This window comes from Fusarium graminearum, chromosome 4 (assembly GCF_000240135.3).
Source record: "Fusarium graminearum PH-1 chromosome 4, whole genome shotgun sequence".
Classification (NCBI taxonomy): Eukaryota; Fungi; Ascomycota; class Sordariomycetes; order Hypocreales; family Nectriaceae; genus Fusarium; species Fusarium graminearum.
The window spans coordinates 63,847-78,824 of NC_026477.1; the positions used below are offsets into that span (position 1 = coordinate 63,847).

A 14,978-nucleotide genomic window follows, 5' to 3' on the forward strand; every position below is an offset into this window, starting at 1 on the left:
GTAACTGATAGCCACCAATGATACCGTTGTATGATATGCTGAGTCTCTCTAGACCTTTGTGTTGAAGAATAGCCTGTACAAGGCTATTTGGCAGGCCTGGGTTTTCGGATATCTCGAGTGGGTATTGACCATAGTCGAAAAGCTCTAGGCTTTTTAGAGTATTGAAAGAATTCAGGAAGCTGCTCTTGGTTTCTGTAACTGCCTTTTGCTGACTCTCGGTCACATTATAACCCGAGGTTCGCATGTCGATTTTTAAATTCCTCAATCGGACTTCCAAATCAGATGTGCTAGTTGTTGAGAACAAGTCTGTCAATTGTTGAAAGAAGACTGATGAGATTTCAGGTAGGAGCTCGATGTGGAGTTCCTGTAGTCCGGCAAAGTTTGTTGCCCTCATCAATGATCGAATCGAAGTTGAATCAAGGTCGGAGACTTGAATCGTCAATGATTTGAGAGCCGTAAAGTAATGCTGATTCTCTGTATCTTGTTCTGCTGCGCTTACAATTTGATTCAAATGATTGAAGAAGTCAAGAGAGTTTGTGTTCAGATTGAGGCTTCGAAGTGTGGACCTTGAGTTCAGTAGAAGGGAATGAAGAAGATCAGTCTGGATGTAGGCCTGTAGCGCCAGATGCTTCAGATTCTTGATGCCATAAAGTGCCTGGTAATCGCGGTAGCCAAGGTCAAGTGATAGCGCCTGTAGTTTTTCCAATTTCGCGATGCGCTTTGCCATCGATCTACAACAAACGTAAGTATGTACTAGAATCAGGTAAACGTATTATGAAGACTCACTCTGTGACGAAACAAGACTCCAAGATTTCAATATTGTCTGTATTCTTCAACGTTTCTTCAATATATCGATGGACGATATAATCATGATTCCTACCCGCTTGGACGGATCCAATGACGAGCTGGCGGACATGGTTCACACAGATAGGCTTCTCATCAGGTCTGAGGTTACTTGGGTAGATGTCCTTCTGGCCTTTGTATGTACCCTCCTTCTTCAATTGCTTTCGTTGTTGAATGCTCAGGTGTGGTTCGAGGGTACGGATAAGCTTTCCGATATGTGCGTGGAACATGGCAGCAACAGAAATGCGCTTGTAGAGGAGGGGCGTGATCAGCAAGTCGTACTTCTTGCATGTTCTGCTGAGTCTGCTCAAGGTGGACTTTTCTTTGATCTTGCTTATTGTTAATATACATCAGTACATCAAGGTGGATTCTTACGTTATTCAACACCATAGAAAGTATTTCGGGCGGCAAATTGGATAATCTGTCAATCTTGAGTGCATTGGAAGATTGAATGCATGGCTTTTTCGTCTTGCTTGCCGCATGCTTAGTCTTTGCTGTTTTCGGGGCGCCCTTCGTACTTAGGTTGGGATCGGGCAGTTCGATCTTGCGCTTGCTACCCCGTTTCGGTTCCGAAGAAATTACCTGGTGCGCCAAGTCTGCCACTTCCTGTTGATTGTCTCCCACCTTGGTCAATCTGGAACTCCTTCTAAGTGACATTTTGTCTTTATGATACTGGGCTAAAGGAGGAAATATGGTATATATGTTGTAAGTTTCAGGTTCACTATCCTACTTGTGAAAAGGGGTCAAATAAATTCCGCACCAAGATTGTCCAGGCAACAGTGCATAGCTCATTGGCTCAGTAAAATAATTTGTCATCCATTTTCGCTACAAAGATTTCTACTGGCTGTTGTTGACCAGCGCTATAATTAGCGGTACTCTGTAGTTATGTGAGATTTTAGCTCACAAATGGGAAAATGTCAATATTTGGTATGTATTTAAAGCTGAGAGGAAAATAACACATCATCTAAATTAAGATGCAATTAATTTGTAGAGCCTGACGAGGATTCCTCAAGTTGACTACTGCTACGGTACCCCCCACTATACTGACACTACCAGAGCCTTCTTCAAATCGTCCGGACTTCTTGGCGTAAACGAAGCCTTGTATCTACGGGGCATCGCAACGAGACTTGTGGGATCCAAGTTGCCTCGAACAGGGTGACAATCGACATTGTCAAACTGCTCGATCTTGACACTGTTGAGAAGTCTCATGTACAGTAGATACAGCTCTCTGTTTGCGAGCAATGACCCAGCACACATGCGGTATCCAACGCCGTAGGTGAAGAGAGGAGCTTCAGGCTGCTCCAACCAACGCTCGGGGCGGAACTCCTGAGGATCGGACCAAACTTGTTCATCTGTCCAGTGTTAGAGGGCTCAAAGAAAAATGTGAACAGAGTGGCCTACCCATGTTACATGCCCATGCGTTAAGGAAGACGACAGTCCCTTTGGGAATCTTTACACCTTCGTAGATGATGTCGCGAATCGAAGCTCGCGGAAGAGCGAGTCGCAGCACAGTGTAGTATCTCAATGACTCCTTGACCAGGGCGACGACATATTCGCACTTCTGGTCGTCATTGGCATCACACATAGGCTCCTTCTGACTGAAGAATTTGCCAATCTCAGATACTGCCTTGTCTTGAATCTCGGGATGTTGACTCAAATAAGCAACAAACCATGCGACAAGTGTAGTGACAGTGTCCAAACCGCCCGACAGCATGGTGAGACTGATAGATGTGAGTTCATCCTTGTTCAGCTTGGCCTCCTTATCCATGATAACGTTGGCCTGAATGCATGGTTTGGACGTGCCATTCTTGATTCTCTCATCCAAGCCGTCGTTCAAAGCAGTGAGGTACTTGTCTCGCCTGTTCCTCATCTCCCTCGCCTTGGAAGAGTGGAAGTTGAAAGGGTTCAGACGAAGCAAGGGAATGTAATCTTGGAGATTACCTGTAGTAGATCTGAATCGACTGATCTCCTCCTCAACATGTGTAATCTCGGCGAACAGATTGTCTTTCTGGCTCTTCAGACGGACGCCCCAGTTGAGTGTCAAGGCTAGGGATAGAGAAAGGCGTTGGATCATGGGCATGGGATCGACAGGAGACTTTCCATTGTTACCATATTCGATGAGCTCCTTGATAAAGTCACGGGTTTCGACGTCGAGATGGTCGACATATGTGGCCACAGAAGGTCGGTTGAGGGCAGAGGCGGCACCCTTGCGACGGCGTTTGAGGGAGTCGCTGTATGGGGAAGTGCCGATTGTGGTGCCAGCGGTATCCGAGAGAACCTAACCGAGTTAATGGCCAGACCTGGCAAGTATTGGGGGTGGTGTGGTTAACCTTGTGGAATGTGTAAAACTCCGGCCGAGAACTCAAAGCCTGTGCATTAGCACCAAAGATGTGTCTCGCAGCAGCAGCGCTGTTAACAACAACGATGGGAATATTGCCAAGCTGGATCTGATAAACTGGTCCGTACTTCTTGGCCCACTCGCGATATTTTTCCGAAGCGTTTACCTTGATGTCTCGGATATTTCCAATCAAGGGTAATCCCCAAGGTCCGTCAAGATTGCTGATCCGTGCATTGTGGCGCACAAGCTCATTGACGAGAATGTAGACCAACGGTGCGATAAAGAGTGTGATGAGAATGGATTGGCCCTTGTTTTTCTGGACCTTATCGTTGAGGGACAAAAGAATATTTGCAATTGTCATTTTGGAGAGTATCGATGGACTTTCAATGTCTGGTGTGTGTGCAGAACAGAGGAAACAAAGACAAAGACAATAGTTGGTTCATATATACAAATAACGGTAATTCCAGCTTGCCATAGCAGACCTGCACTGTGAATACGCGTAGGCGCTACCAAAGTCACCCTGTAGTCAACGAATGCGGGGTTGACAATGGACTCGGAAATCCGGAACCATTTCCGAACGCTATGTTTAACCATGGCCCCTCAATCGCCATTCTTTTTCTTCGGAACTCAATCTTTGCATTTAACGACCGACATGGACCAACAAGCTGCGTCAGAAAAGAGCCCCGGGCAGCCGGCAGTAAAGGCGAGGAAGCGGAATGCTGCCGATGCAGAGTCCATCCCTGAGACAGTGGCTACTGGACGAAGCAAGAGGGGCAAGTATACCACTGTAGCTTGGTGAGTACCGCTCAAATCTTAGGATGCATCTCTGTGCTGACAGTAGTAGCGATGATTGTAAAAAAAAGAAGCTCAAATGTATACCGACAGCAGATGACAGAAACTGCGAGCGGTGTGTCTCTGGTGGTTTATCGTGTACCTTTGGTACGACTACCGTCCAATTACCCAAGGACAGGTCGGAAAAGTATAATCAGAGTCTTGTTAGTGAAATCTCACAACTTCGCCAACAAGTCTCCGAGTTGATCGTCGTAGTACACGAACTCAAACAACAAACCCAGCGACCCCAGAGCCAGAACCCGGCAACAGTCTCACCGCATACACGCGACAACATCGCCATACATTCGCCAGCAAGTGCGCGTAGCCAAGTCCCACGACAGCCCCACTTCGTCGGTCCAACACGATCAGCGTTTGGTATTCTTGTCGGCGAACGGTCGCTGAATCGTATTGGAGTACCAAAGTTCGACTCGATGCCCCCAAGTGGTGCACAGTCTCCTGTTGGGCCGACGAGTGATGAACCGATCAGTGACTTGGACTTCTGGAATTGTTGTACTGCGAATGATGTAACAAGATATTTGGTCACATTCCAGGAAGAGGTTGAGAGTGTGTATCCATTTATCGACATTGGCGATTATATTGCACAAAGCAAAGAAATTCTGCAGATAATCCAGGGGGCAAGCTCTATCACAAATGATGAAAGATTGTGCAGTCAAGATATTACACTTGCAAAAGTTGCGATAGCCACGGGGCTTATCTTGGACGAGCCGAGTAAGATAGAACTGACTACCGCCATAGTGGACTCTGTGCAGTTGAATCTATCGAGCATACTCAGTCCGCAAGTCGACCTCAAGGAAATCCAATTACTTGCAATGCTGGTATGTGTCACACGTCATCTCCATAGCTTCAATTCTTCCTCTAACAGCTACAGAGTATATACTACTTTCACTCAGGCGAAGAACTTCTCGCTTGGCGAACCATCGGCATCGCCGCTCGCGAAGCCCTGGAAATGGGCCTTCATCGCAAGCGGAGCTTGCTGGACAACTTCAAAGACACCGACTCTCGCAGACTGGCCACAAGAGTCTTCTGGTGTGTCTATGTTTTGGACCGAAGATGGAGTTTTGGAACGAGTTTGTCATTTGCGTTGGTTGACAAGGATATTGATCCAGAGTTACCCAAGCCAGTAAGTCCTAAAAACAATGCCGACAAGCTGTGTGTCTCATTTATCTAACGGGGACGTTTAGGATGAAGAATATCTCTATCTCCAGTGTATGGTCGGTTACGGCCAGTTGTGTTCCAGAATCTGGGAAGCGATTCCACCTTTTGGGTCTGCGTCACAAAGTATACCAGATGACACGGCCGCAGCACTGGACTTGCAAACTCAAGACTGGCTGGAGTCTATCCCTTCCCATCTGAGGCTTCGTCATCCGCGGTTGGGACTTGCTCCGCGCGCACAGCCAAGACTCCCCCACCGTCTCCGTGCACTTTTGTATTTGCGTGGGAACTACGTTCGGATCCTGATCTATCGACACCATCTCATGAGCACAGACAGTATCGCATCTAACCCTCAAAGTGCATGGCTTGTGGTTGACATTGCACAAGACACCATCCAAGTCTTGGTTCATTTGCATTCTACAACAGACATCTACTCCAGACAGCAGAGTGCGTTCAACTACTTCCTCCTTAGTGCTTTGGCTGTCTTGTTCCTGGCTGTCTGTCACGCCCCAGAGACGTTCTCTGCACCGTGTCGACGGACGTTTTCTGATGGGGTCGACCTTGTTAGGGGCCTTTCAAGACACAGTATGGTCAGCAAGCGGCTTTGGAAGAGTATCAGGGGAGTGATACCGAGGATTAAAAGCTTTGGGTTCCCCACGACTCAGAATGAGAGTCAGGAACAAAGCGAAGGGGATGGGGAAGCGACAGGAGGCGCAAATGGGCAAGTCGGCCCAACGCAACTGACGGCAGCAGTGGAAGAGCAGATGCCTGTTCCTACCATTGATGGTGAAGCTTTACCTTTTGGGGACATAGTGATGCCTGAGGGGGACTTTCTTGGCTCCGTACCTGACATGTTTCAGATGAGAAATGATCTACTCGATCTTTTCGATGCAATTGGGCAAGGTCAACAGTTCCTACAACCTGTTCCTGGCGCATTCACGCATGATACGGATTTCGCAACAACTACTGAGGAGACCCATGATATCTCAATGCGTTTTCAAGGACTTATCTAATAATATATTCTCTTCATCTAAGCATATCTAGACTACTTCATTCTCAAAGTAAATCATGGCAAATCCTTGATTAACTCCCTTGGCAAAAGTTCTTAGTTCCAAATGAGCCTCGCATTCAGTGTCGTAATAGTTGAAGTCTTCCTGAGAGGCGAATGTAGAAATGGCAACAACTGTGAACCCTTGGGCGCGTTGGTCGGAGTTAGCCTTTCCAGCTTGGACGGAAGAAATATAAGGTTTTCCATCCTAGTATCCAGTCAATACTAGATCAATTCCTTTTCAATCCGATGTAGTAACTCGTATCGGTTGTGGAATTTTAAAATACCTTGACAGCCTTTTGAGGCATCTGTTTGTAAAGATCGACGAGGTGCTGTTGGTCCTTCTCAGAGGCAACTTTAAAGAGGGTAACGCGGGTAACAGGTGACATGATGGAAGGGATAACTAATTCGAAGTTTCGGTTTTGTGAAAATGAGATTCGATACGATGTTACAAAGAACTATTTGGCTACCATAGGCAGTTCCATCACGGAGGAGCTTTATATTGGAAGATGCTCGGAATTCCTACTACGCATTTCCGGATCTGGAGCAGGGTTGTACACCGTGAGCCAATCAGAGAGGTCGTGCCCGAAGTCGTATTTCCGGTCCGCTCTGCGGCTAACCACAATTCTTTTCATCCAGTACATTGACGGTTATTGGACCAGAAGTAATTTGTTACCTTGCTCGTGTACAGTTTCTATGTTGCGCGTGACTGTAGCTGCGATTTATCAAAATTAATACTGTAACTCAGATTCACAGGCCACTGTCTTCCATGTTGGAGTCTCTCCACCAAGACATTCCTTCAGGACATGGAAATAATAAAACTGAACACTCATGTTGGATTTTCACAATGAGAATAATAACAATATTCACAATATGATGGAAATTTAAGATTGGTAGCAAAACATTGGTTTAATCTCTCGACACAGCAGCCAAAATAGTACCAGAACACTCTCCAAAACCTACGAGCCCATCGTCGGCATTGCCGGACCAGCCAGTAATGGTGATAGTGTCACCGTCCTGAACAAATTTACGCTCCTCCCCACCATCCAACTGAACAAACACCTTTCCTCCTTGTGTTTGCTCAAGAAGACTACCCTGTGTGCCCGGCTCCAGACCAGAGATAGTTCCGGATCCAAGCAAATCTCCCGTACGCATGTTGCACCCCGATATAGAATGGTGAGCAAGCATCTGAGGCCATGACCACAACAGATTCTTTGAACTTGTTTTTGTGATCTTCGTTGTATGACCCTTGTTGGCTGCTTTAAGTTAGTATTTGTCTGTCTGTCATGGTGGATAGCTCAACTTACTTGTGAGTGAAACTTCGAGGTTGATATGGAGGATTGGGTCCTTTCTCTTCTCCTCAAGGTACTTCTGCAGCGGCGTCTCGTTCGGAAGTCCCTCACCTCTGAATGGCTCCAGCGCGTCGGCTAGCACGACCCAAGGACTAATGGATGTCCCAAAGTTCTTAGCATTGAACGGACCGAGTGGAACATATTCCCACTGCTGAATGTCTCTCGCACTCCAATCATTCATAAGAACATATCCAAAGATATAGTCTTCTGCATCGTCAACAGAGATTGAAGAACCAAGCTTGTTGCCCTTGCTAACAAACATACCAAGTTCTAACTCGATATCCAGCCTGGCACAGGGCTTGAACACCGGGTCTTGGGATTGAGGGTTGGGAAGTACTTGGCCCCAGGGTCTCTGCAATGGAGTACCAGATACAACAACGGAGCTTGCGCGTCCGTGGTATGCGACTGGTAGATGGCTATAGTTGGGCTGCAGGGCATTGGCGGGACCCCGGAATAAAGCACCCACAGTTTGCGCATGGTTACGACCGGCGAAGAAGTCAGTGTAATCACCAATACTAAGTGGCAGATGAGAATTAACTTTGGCAAGTGGTATCAAAGCCTGTTCTCGCAAGGGTGCATTATCCTTGAGGATCTCGGGGTATGGTGTGTCGTTCCGAAAAACATCTTGAAGATAAGCTCTTGTGGTACGATGCACTTGTCTTCCGAGAGCAGCAAAGTCATTCAATGTAGATTGCGAAAATACATCGATCTTCTCGGCTGGGAACTCAGATAACTTTGAGAATCCATCATTCTGCGCAAACACAGACAGGTCAAGTGCTTGCTCGCCGATAGCTACAACTGGTCGAGGTGCCGGCTTAGTCGAAGTTGAGATTATACCAAAAGGTAAATTGGCGAGAGAGAAGTGACTCTTGGTGGGAATTGGAAGCCAGGATGACATTGTGATAAAGTTTCGATGGTGGCTTGATGTTGAGAAAGATTGGATTGGTTTGTATCGCAGGGGAAGTAAAAGAAGTGAGAAAACCCTAGTACTTGCCCAAGCATTGAACCTCTTATTCAACAGCATTTTCATAGCAGGGAACAGTTGCAGTTCACTGTGAAAATAATCTCAATTCCGAAATCAATTTGCAGTGTTCGGAAATTATAATATCATTCCGGGCATTTGGGTGGATCCGCGATTGCGGCACCATTACTCGGAACCTCGGACTCGTACCGGAATACAGTCAAGAAAGCGGCAACATGCATGAAATTGTGTATTTCTTATCAGATTAATCCGTCAAACTAAACATGAATTGGATCTTGTTCATGCTGATCGCCATCGCCACCCAACTAGTTACAATGCCTGTCACCAATTTTTCCACGTCTGAGAAGTATAGCTATCTGAATGGCTTCGATTCATTCCACGAGTATGAATCTCCCTTTCATATTTGTATAGATCGTCATTATTTTATTGACGCTTCTCAGATCAGAGGCCATCAAAGGTGCGCTTCCAATTGGCGCCAATTCACCTCAAAAGCCACCGTACGGTCTCTACGCCGAGAAACTCTCCGGCACAGCATTCACCGCTCCACGCCATGAGAATCGTCAAACCTGGCTCTACCGTGTTCTTCCCTCAGCCTCTCACTCGACCTACCAGCGCTTCAGCAATGCTTCAGAGCCAATTTTGAAAGCAAAGTTGAACTATGTTCCCCAGCAGCTGCGATGGGATCCGTTTGATATCGATGAACAAGTCGATTGGGTCACGGGCATAAAACTTGTTTCCGGTGCAGGTGACCCGACAATGAAAACAGGTATTGGAATTTATGTCTTTGCTGCTGGTAAAGATATGGATGAGAAAACAGCCATGTACTCCTCCGACGGCGAGATGCTAGTTGTCGCACAGCACGGCGTATTGGACATCCAGACTGAACTCGGACGCTTGTTGGTTCGCCCTAATGAAATCGCAGTTCTTCCTCGTGGAATCCGCTATCGAGTTACACTCCCAGAGGGCCCTATTCGAGGATACATCTTGGAGCTATACCAAGGGCATTTTCAGTTACCTGAACTTGGACCCATTGGGTCGAACTGTCTCGCTAATCCAAGGGACTTCCAGATCCCTGTGGCAGATTTCCAGGAGGATACTACATCAACGTGGATCATCTTGAACAAGTTTAACAATGAGCTCTTTGTGGCACAGCAGGGACATACGCCATTCGATGTGGTGTCCTGGCACGGGAAGTAAGTTTTCTGTGACAAGTGTTTGTTTAAGCTGACACATTGCAGATGTGAGTACCTGGCTCAATAGGTTGGATATACCTCACTAATTTTCCTAGTTTACCCTTACAAATACGACCTCGGCCGATTCTCAGTCATTGGTAGTATCTCTTTCGACCATCCTGACCCCTCCATCTACACTGTCCTGACTGGGCCATCCGATCGCCCTGGCACGGCAATTGCGGATTTTGTGATCTTCCCACCTCGATGGCTTGTCCAAGAAGACACCTTTCGACCACCGTGGTACCATCGCAATACCATGTCTGAGTTTATGGGCTTGATTTGCGGTCAATATGACGCTAAGACAGGTGGTGGCTTTCAACCCGCTGGGGCAAGCCTACACAACGTTATGACAGCGCATGGACCTGATGCCGATTCATTTGAAAAGGCGAGCAACTCGGAATTGAAGCCCATGAAAGTCGGAGAAGGAAGCATGGCTTTCATGTTTGAGAGTAGCTTGATGTTGGGAATCACCGACTGGGGACTGGAAACGTGCAAGAAGGTCCAGGCAGACTATAACAAGCACAGTTGGGAGGAGTTGAAAGTTCATTTCAAAATGCCACTTTGAGTAGCTTGGAGAGTGATTTTACCTTGCCAGATAGTGAAATTGAATAGTTTGAAATATGCATACCATACACTTCTTATACAGTCTACAACCATTTACATTTCGTGTGGTAGTTGTATCAAAGCTATAGATGTTAGTCACAAGACTATGTATGCAATAAATTTACTTAATTGATGTCATCTTAGTCTTATTGGTCTTCTCATATGCAAAGTGAAGTGTTGTGTCTTAGGACTCAGGACACACATAATAAACCGTGCTCCGATACCTGCTCCGATGCCATATCAGCATATCATATTGCAGGGCTCATTCATAATAGAATAATAATGAGCTGGCCCCAGAAGTAACTCCTTGTTTAGTGTTCTCTGATCAGTGGATAGTAATATGCAAACAGCTTCCTTTGAACTATTTGGATAAATTGTTAATCACCTGTTCTGCATGGAGGTCATATACGCCCTAGACAATTAGTCTTGAGTACTTCATGCCCTCTGAGTCCGCAAACTGTAGAAGGTGGGCTTGAAAAATCCATTATTACAAGCTCATCAATATATTGTTCGACACTTCATCACGGGACAATGTGTGAATGCAATGGTAGCTGAGTCCATCTGTAACAAGTAAACAGACATCATGTCCTTGTTATATATTATATTCTGTATACTATAACTGGAATCACTCTTATGTCGCATGTATGCATCTTTCTTGTAACAATGGTGGATATCTCGGGATTGAAACATATTAATGAGTATGATGATAAGAATTGGAGATAAGTCATGGCGTTAGATGGCTGATAAGATGGCCGATAAGAGTGCTGATAAGATGCGGATTGATAAGATTGCTGATTGATAAGAAAACCTGCTAATCCGAGCAGGGTCATCCTATTAACCGCAATCCATTGCAGGTTAACCTTATTTTAACTCCTACCTCAATAAACCACACACTTCTCTGCGAGTTTATTTAATGTTTTGTAGATCCAACTTTAAACACAGTTTGTTTAATTACCGAAGATGTCTACTTATAACACTTTTACAGATGTTTACCTGTAATAATAGTATATTAAAAAATAAAACACAAGACGCAGCAATGTTGCCTGCTACTGACAATTGATTTAATGGTTATAAAATGAGAGTTTTAACCCTGCAGTGGAAGAGAAGCTAAAGGTAGCATGACTTACGCAGCTGGACAATATCCTAAAATGTCTCAACTCCGTTAACGAAAATCTACGATTATAGAAAACAATAATAGACATCTATAACTCACGAATCAGATATAGCTCTGGACTAATAACAATATACATAATGCACAATCATAATGCGTCCACAAGTCCCAAGCTAACCCTTGCAATTTTACCGTTAGACTTACTATAATAAACAAGTCAACCGGGGGCGAGAGCTGACACTAGAACAAGAGGATCACGACATCAAATTTGTAGATCGGCATCGGGATAACATGTCATTGAATACAGGGAGTATTATTCAATGATCAGATAAGCAGTCTCGTTGCCTGTCATGATATAGCTACAACATCGTAACATGGAGAGGCTACTGGTTGTATTGGTTGGAATATTAGCAGCTTTAGCCCTGCCGGCTGTAAGGACCAAACAAAGCAAGTCCAATATTATGGTTATTATAAGTAATGATCAAGATGACCGCCTTGGGTCACTCTGGGCTCAACCCTTCGTTAAAAATGTCCTGTCGAGTCAGGGACTCACGCTAGAGAACCACTTTGCCACAGTCGCTCAATGTTGCCTCAGCCGAACATCTTTCCTGCGAGGTAAGGCTCCTCACAATACATTAATAACTAATAAAAATTCAGTATTTATTTTTTAATAAAAACCCTATAAGTATAAGATACTAGAGTTTTCCCTGTTAGCAGCCCCTTTACCTAGTTAATAGACACCTTATACTTACAGTATAGAAATTATAGAATGATGCAAAGCTAAGGGGGCCAGTCTCTAGGCCTTACCCAAGTAGTCAATACTGTCACAAGCCGCGTAGCTAAATGAAACCAATGTTAAACTTCCTATATCCGACACGACCTGAATGCCGTTGGCCTCTTGATTCGGATAAATCAGCCCCGATAACACTGCTTCACCGTCGTTCACGAATATCTCCACCGAATTCCAATCCACGTATATGACCAGCTTGACCGTACTCCCTCCTGTCGGATCCGGCGCCGTGCGCACGGTATCGTACGCCTGCTTCGGACCCGCAGCCATGGAATCCGTCGCGGAACCGTCTGAGTCTCTGACCAGAAATGCCTGGGAATGCACAAAGTCGTAGCCGACAGTCGTGCTGAAGGTCCCGTCGGATTTGATGACAAAACGGACCTCGTTGCCCTTGTCGCCGTCATTCTTGGAGATGGTGGCGCGGATGATGTATGCCCCTTGTTCCATGCCGCTGGGAAGGGATGCAGACGCAGGATCCGTTGTGATGGTCTTGCCGCTTACAGACTTGGGAGATGCGAAAATCTCTCCATACCCTCCTATTGGGATGCTGACCAAGGTGGGAGAACTGTTGATGGTCTTGAGCTTGACCTCCCGGACCAAACTGTCCTGGCCAGCAAAATCCGCGTAATAAGGGAGCGAAGCTGCGTAATCCCAGCTATTCATCCAAGCAATGGCATACCGGCTGCCGTATCTGTCATCAGGATTTTCCCAGCTGACCGTGGCGTAGAAATCAGGCCCATCATCCATCCATTGCGGAAAGCTTTCTGTAGCTGTGAAGCCGTTGCCGTCCCATTTCCCAGTCCAATATGCAGTACCGGTTGTCCTATTGTAGCGATAACCGTTGGCGCCTAATGCGAGAATCCAGGTGCGCTTTGTGCTGTCGCCGTCTAGGTCGATCTGATATAGATCTGGGCATTCGAGGATGCCCAGGTCTACGCCAGCGTTTTCAGGCTTAAACTCGGATACATACGCCCAGGTCTTGAGATCTATAGAGGTGTAGAAACCAATCTTGTCACCTTCTGCGAGAGACATAACCCAACGCCCCTCTTTGTCATCCCAGAAGATCTTGGGGTCTCGAAACGCAGGTTTTGCACTTGGGCTTGGGTTTGGCATTACGGGATTGCCTTCATAAGGGATGAAGCTGTACCCATTGTCGGTGGAATAGAAAAGAGATTGCTGTTGCACCCCATCTGCCATCTGTGTAACGATGGCCACAACGGCACTCCGGCCAAAGCCAGCCGTGTTGTTTATGTCGACCACGGCGCTACCGGTCTCGATGTCACCGAGTATAATGCCACTGGGAGGGTTCGGTTTGTACTTCTCCAATACCACGCCCCGGCGAGTCCAGTGTACCATGTCGGTGCTTGTGATGTGATACCATTCCGTCCCCCCTGAGCCTGGGTTTGAGCTATCAAAGTTGGAGTTGTATAGGTAGTAGAGATGCCATTCGTCCCCCAGGAAGAACGGACGTTGGGGATCATTCATCCATTTCTTCTCAGGCGTGATGTGATAGCTGGGTCGGGTGTTGGTGGTAGCAAGGGGTACTGCACTGGCATATAAGATGAATAATAGGAATGAAAAGGGACAGATCGACAGCTTATGCAAGACGAGTGTGAGAAATCCCATTATGGTAATAATAAATGTACGAGGATTTAGATTGTGATACTATCTGGTAAAGCAAATTACGTGAATGTGCTCTTATTATTTATACTTATATATAGGCTGTTTACCTAAGAAATGAGTAACTTGATTGAGGGCCTAAATGACATCACCTTTCATGAACCAATGTAGAATTCTCCCTCTAAATCAGATTGAGTCCCAGCATAGAACTAGTAGGGTCTGACACCAATGAGCGGCTATCCTAGGTTGCGGAGATGCGGGGAAGTGATAGAAGAGGCAATGATATACCAGGAGGTGGGGGGATAGGGAAGAGAAAAGGAGATGCAGCAGATCCTACTTACTACGGTGCCTAGGAAAGCTCTGACTCCTATTGTTCGGACCATTTGGGCAGGTAATAAGACTGAACCCTATCACATTTTCCTACTACTTAAACCGGTTAACATAAATTAGGAAGTGCCCTGTTGGTATCGTCTTCTGTTGAATGCGTGCATGACTTGCACATGCTTCAGGCTGATGCGGGGCCCCATCAGTAGGGGAGGTTTAGCTGCCACGCTAGTAGTAGCGAGGTGCAGTAGTTGAGTGTCTTGCGCATTCTGGAAAGCCGCTAGAAACTGGGTACAAGGCAATACCTGGCTGAGTGACATATCGGTGCATACCTACCGTCACTAAATACACTATCCTAGCCTACATGAGCTCATTAACAAGGGAAGGGAAGAGGAAATCGCAACGTCGTAATCTCTCCTCCTAACCCCATATCAATTTACTCATAAATGCCTCGTATGAGTCTTGTTAACTGCAGGGGCCTTGCACGATCGGATCAGAGGCGAAGTTACTGGCTGAACCAATAGGATCGAAGTAATTATGGCTATATGTCAGAGCTATATGAATCGAAAGTAATATGGAGTAGATCTTAGGTAAGAGCCCGCAACCTTTCTGATCTAAAAATGGAAGGTAAAATACAGTTCCTAGAGTCCGCATTATCTACATATTTTGCCTAACTATTGAGGTACATAAGCTTATCACCGAAGCTTATCTACAGAGGCGCCAGGGCTTCT

The 14,978-nt window shown here is 46.1% G+C and overlaps 7 protein-coding genes across 7 annotated transcripts; 2 read left to right on the forward strand and 5 right to left on the reverse strand.

The window, feature by feature from the left end:
* Positions 1 to 782: 782 nt before the first annotated feature.
* On the reverse strand, positions 783 to 1,233 carry FGSG_06446 (uncharacterized protein; the record flags this gene model as incomplete). Its single annotated transcript, XM_011327742.1, has 2 exons — positions 783 to 1,160; positions 1,219 to 1,233. 2 exons carry the CDS (start codon positions 1,231 to 1,233, stop codon positions 783 to 785), a joined length of 393 nt encoding a protein of 130 aa, XP_011326044.1.
* Positions 1,234 to 1,881: 648 nt separating this feature from the next.
* FGSG_06447 (uncharacterized protein) lies at positions 1,882 to 3,542 on the reverse strand (the record flags this gene model as incomplete). Its single annotated transcript, XM_011327743.1, has 3 exons — positions 1,882 to 2,195; positions 2,245 to 3,049; positions 3,144 to 3,542. 3 exons carry the CDS (start codon positions 3,540 to 3,542, stop codon positions 1,882 to 1,884), a joined length of 1,518 nt encoding a protein of 505 aa, XP_011326045.1.
* Positions 3,543 to 3,773: 231 nt separating this feature from the next.
* FGSG_06448 (uncharacterized protein) lies at positions 3,774 to 6,198 on the forward strand (the record flags this gene model as incomplete). The annotated part of the gene is made up of 5 exons (XM_011327744.1): positions 3,774 to 3,976; positions 4,152 to 4,741; positions 4,783 to 4,848; positions 4,924 to 5,153; positions 5,215 to 6,198. 5 exons carry the CDS (start codon positions 3,774 to 3,776, stop codon positions 6,196 to 6,198), a joined length of 2,073 nt encoding a protein of 690 aa, XP_011326046.1.
* Positions 6,199 to 6,225: 27 nt separating this feature from the next.
* On the reverse strand, positions 6,226 to 6,622 carry FGSG_12920 (uncharacterized protein; the record flags this gene model as incomplete). The annotated part of the gene is made up of 2 exons (XM_011327745.1): positions 6,226 to 6,441; positions 6,521 to 6,622. 2 exons carry the CDS (start codon positions 6,620 to 6,622, stop codon positions 6,226 to 6,228), a joined length of 318 nt encoding a protein of 105 aa, XP_011326047.1.
* Positions 6,623 to 7,142: 520 nt separating this feature from the next.
* FGSG_06449 (fumarylacetoacetase) lies at positions 7,143 to 8,483 on the reverse strand (the record flags this gene model as incomplete). Its single annotated transcript, XM_011327746.1, has 2 exons — positions 7,143 to 7,489; positions 7,541 to 8,483. The coding sequence occupies 2 exons, from the start codon at positions 8,481 to 8,483 to the stop codon at positions 7,143 to 7,145; spliced, it is 1,290 nt and encodes a 429-aa protein (XP_011326048.1).
* A 347-nt stretch (positions 8,484 to 8,830) lies between these two features.
* On the forward strand, positions 8,831 to 10,364 carry FGSG_06450 (homogentisate 1,2-dioxygenase; the record flags this gene model as incomplete). Its single annotated transcript, XM_011327747.1, has 3 exons — positions 8,831 to 8,949; positions 9,008 to 9,760; positions 9,902 to 10,364. 3 exons carry the CDS (start codon positions 8,831 to 8,833, stop codon positions 10,362 to 10,364), a joined length of 1,335 nt encoding a protein of 444 aa, XP_011326049.1.
* A 1,945-nt stretch (positions 10,365 to 12,309) lies between these two features.
* FGSG_06451 (uncharacterized protein) lies at positions 12,310 to 13,929 on the reverse strand (the record flags this gene model as incomplete). Its single annotated transcript, XM_011327748.1, has 1 exon — positions 12,310 to 13,929. The coding sequence occupies one exon, from the start codon at positions 13,927 to 13,929 to the stop codon at positions 12,310 to 12,312; it is 1,620 nt and encodes a 539-aa protein (XP_011326050.1).
* Between the last annotated feature and the right edge of the window lie 1,049 nt (positions 13,930 to 14,978).